Source organism: Carcharodon carcharias (genome assembly GCF_017639515.1).
Source record: "Carcharodon carcharias isolate sCarCar2 chromosome 36 unlocalized genomic scaffold, sCarCar2.pri SUPER_36_unloc_1, whole genome shotgun sequence".
NCBI lineage: Eukaryota > Metazoa > Chordata > Chondrichthyes > Lamniformes > Lamnidae > Carcharodon > Carcharodon carcharias.
The window spans coordinates 5,299,356-5,302,788 of record NW_024470726.1 but is presented as its reverse complement, the minus strand read 5'-3'; the positions used below and the strand labels follow the sequence as shown (position 1 = coordinate 5,302,788).

Below are 3,433 nucleotides of genomic sequence, written 5' to 3'. Positions count from 1 at the left end.
CTTACGCATCTACCAATTCCGCCCAATTGACTTTTAATCTGTGCCACCATTTCAATGCAACTTACCCATCTGTCGCTCTTTTTGCCCCTCTCTTTGCCTTCTCTCTCTCAAGATAAAACTGGATTCAGACAAAAAATATCAAGCACATGTTATGTCATTTAAATCCTGGCGCAGGTGCCAGCAGTACTTGAGAAGAAAACTGTAGAGCGTTGTTAGAATCAACCTTAAAAGATCATATAAATTGTCAGCATATATCATTGGAATCAGTGTTGGGGTTTAACCGTGTTAGACACAGTGTGAAATATAGCGAGGGTGCTCGGGATGAACTTTGCAAACGGTTGAGTTACTCACTTTTCAATGTGGAATCTCTTGTCTCGTTCTCCTGAAAGCAGAACATGTAATTAACAATTTCAAACTACAAGAAGGGAATCAGATTAGGCAAAGAATTTCTTCAAATATCCCCGATAAATATTAATGCTCACCTGATCTGCTGCTTTTATGAAACCAAATCGAAATAAGGACCAAGAGTAGAACCACTATCATCAGGACAGGTATAAGAACAAGAAGGGCCAGATTGCACCATCCTACAGGGAGATAACACTTAGAAACTGCTGCTCGGTTAACTCATCCTTTCTGGGATTTTCTGATGGGAAACGTGACTCAAAAGGAAGCCCAGAAGCAGTCCATTTGGATTATCGTGCCAGGACATGCTCTTTCAAACAGGCGTCTAATTATTACTTGTCCCTCTGTTCTTCCCCTCAAATTTGGGTCCACCGCCCTTTCAGGCAGTGCCTTCCAGATCACAACAACTCGCTGTGTAAAAAAAAATCTCATCATACCCCGCTCTGGACAATTTTCTGATTATCTTCAATCTGTGCCCCTCTGGTTACCGACTCCACCCCTCCCCCCACCCCAACCACCCCCCCCCCCCCCCCAACCCCCCCGGCCAGCGGAACAGTTTCTCTTTGTTTACTATATCGAAATCCTTCATGATTTTGAACGCCTCCTTTAAATCTCCCCCTTAAACCTTCTCTGCTCTAAGGAAAACAGTCCCAGCTTCTCCAGTCTCTCCACATTTACGAAGTCCCCCATTCCTGGTGCTATTCTGCTAAATTCCCTCCTTCCCCCAACAAGGCATCCGTGGCTGTTTCTTGATTGTAAAGAGCATACAGTGTAGAACTGACCTCAAATCCATTCCAAGATCCACGCCCTGAAAGGGGAGGAGGGAGGAGGTTCAACAATACGTTTCAGAAGGGAAATCATATTCTATCTTGAAGGGGAAAAATGTGACAGTGTTGTGGGCAAAGAGTGGATCCAATTGGATAACTCTTTCAAAGAGATATCGCAGGCAAGATGGGCCTAAATCCCTCTTTCCTGGTCTATCGTTCTAGGATTCGATGATGTGACGGAGAAATATGAGGCAAGCCCAGAAATTGTTTACAAAGCAAGTCTACATCTGGGGCTAAGGTAACCCTAACTTATTTTAAACTATTTTGACAGACTGAAGGCACACAGACACACACACCCATACATACACACACAGACACATATATATATATATATATATATTTATGTACGGCTCTAAGAAGCTCATGAATTACTCCAACTTACTTCAAAGTCGAATTAAAGCCTTCATTGTACAGGTCAACAACTCACCTGTCCCTGGCTCTGCTGCTTTGGGGAACGACACGCTTTTTGTCAAATATTTGCCTGGATACCCAAGTTGAACAATACAGGTGCAGACACAGCCGCTTCTCAAGGTTTCCCTCGACACCATGACATGACTTCTGATACTGTAGGTCCCGTCCGCCTCCATTGTACCGGGATCTCTCGGTCCCTCAGTGACCAGGTAGGAAATGTTCCAGAAAATAGCAACCTGGTTGGAAGAAACTCCACTGACCAAACACACTAAGGGCGCAGTTTCCCCCAAATGCAGCTCACCCGGCGGGACAAACACCAGCACAGCCGTCTTGTAGGTGAAACTGTCTGGAGAAAGATTCGGACGCAGTCAAAGATAAATTTGCAGCAAATGACAATATTCTGCATGATATGAATTCATTTCACTTGCTCTCTTACCTCCAACCAGCAGTGTGGATCCATTCTGGAGCCCTGCAGAGCCAGCCTTATCAGCACAATAGTAGGAACCCGAGTCATTTACCTGGACATTTCGAATTTCCAAAATTAATGCATTTTTGCTGTTGCCGTTTTTGGAAATACACTGGCAGTCGGCCCCCTGACAAGACTGGATGTCGATTGTTTTCGGGGCTTCACCCACACGCTGTTTGTACCAGAAATATCTAGACACCAATCCCACTTCGTAAGTGTACTGACAGGTTAATTCCACCGTGTCTCCGACTTCAGCTGTCATTATGATGGGGCCCTGAGACAGAGAGGGCTCGGGTTCTGTAACTAGTGAGATTATTGCTACATTATCACTGGTTATTGAGAGATAGGAAGCAGCCGCTTTAAAAGACGCCGCGTGTAATTTAAGAACAGTCACATCATTATCTTTAAATATTCTTGGTTAGATTAATTATCCGAAATATTTTTATTCGCCTTATAGGAAGAACCAGTAAATAAGCTCACATGATCAGATAAAATCCCTTCATCTCGTCACTGGGTCACATTTTCAGCTTAATAAACACGGACTGCGGTTGATTTCAATTTAAAATTCTCACCCGCCTCTTACTCACCGTAAACCCGCAGCATTTGGAAAATGAGCATCAGAGACAAAGATTCCTTGGACATCTTGACGCGGTGAGTTCTCCCTGTTTGCGTTCTCACCAGTTTGTTACTGCCGGCGGAGTAGCCGCAGACTGACCTGAGCTCAGTCGCAGTCACTTGCCTCCTTTCAGATGCGGTGGATTCTATGACCAGCTGTACTATGGAAAGTATGACACCATTGTGGGCGCGGTGCCCTGGTGAACATTGCATGCTTTTGACTTACTCTGGCCACCGTCTGTGCGACCAAGTGGCAGCATGCCAATAAAGAACATAACTGGGTTGTCTTTCAGGGGGGTTGACAGGATAACAATTGTAAGGATAAATGCTGAATGTTGCAGTTAAAGTTTAATTCTAGCTTAACCATCCCCAGTTATCATTCACAGGATGACGGTTGATCCAGTTTTAAAAACCTCTTTCAGGTCGCTTTCTCAGTCTTGTCTTTAGAGAAGAGACCTAGGCTGTTCAGTTATGCATGTTAGTTATAACCTCTCAGCTCTGGTATCATCTCGTCAATCTTGTTGGCTCCTTCTCCAGTGCTTCGATATTCTTTTATAAAATTGAGTCCAGAAATGTGCAGTTCGTCCGAGTGTGGTCTGAACAAGGTTCCATAGACGACCATGGGTGCTTTGTTTTTCACTTATAGTCCTCTGCAAATAAGTCGCAGTGCTGATTTGTACTTTTTCCAGTTAAGATCACAGGCAATTGCATC

General features: G+C 44.2%; 1 protein-coding gene across 1 annotated transcript; it reads right to left on the bottom strand.

Annotated features, from left to right (window-relative positions):
* Positions 1-347: 347 nt before the first annotated feature.
* On the bottom strand, positions 348-2,774 carry LOC121274334 (immunoglobulin kappa light chain-like). The gene is made up of 4 exons (XM_041181574.1): positions 2,694-2,774; positions 2,077-2,409; positions 1,657-1,986; positions 348-382 (listed from the first exon to the last, which is right to left on the bottom strand). The coding sequence occupies exons 1-4, from the start codon at positions 2,746-2,748 to the stop codon at positions 348-350; spliced, it is 753 nt and encodes a 250-aa protein (XP_041037508.1). The 5' UTR covers positions 2,749-2,774.
* Between the last annotated feature and the right edge of the window lie 659 nt (positions 2,775-3,433).

Excerpts from the sequence above, each read along its gene's own strand:
- LOC121274334 (XM_041181574.1), bottom strand. The coding sequence starts at position 2,748 with ATGTCCAAGGAATCTTTGTCTCTGATGCTCATTTTCCAAATGCTGCGG. Across the intron at positions 1,987-2,076 it reads ATCCACACTGCTGGTTGGAG|ACAGTTTCACCTACAAGACG; the intron begins GTAAGAGAGCAA and ends ATCTTTCTCCAG. Across the intron at positions 383-1,656 it reads AGCAGCAGAGCCAGGGACAG|GAGAACGAGACAAGAGATTC; the intron begins GTGAGTTGTTGA and ends TTCTGCTTTCAG.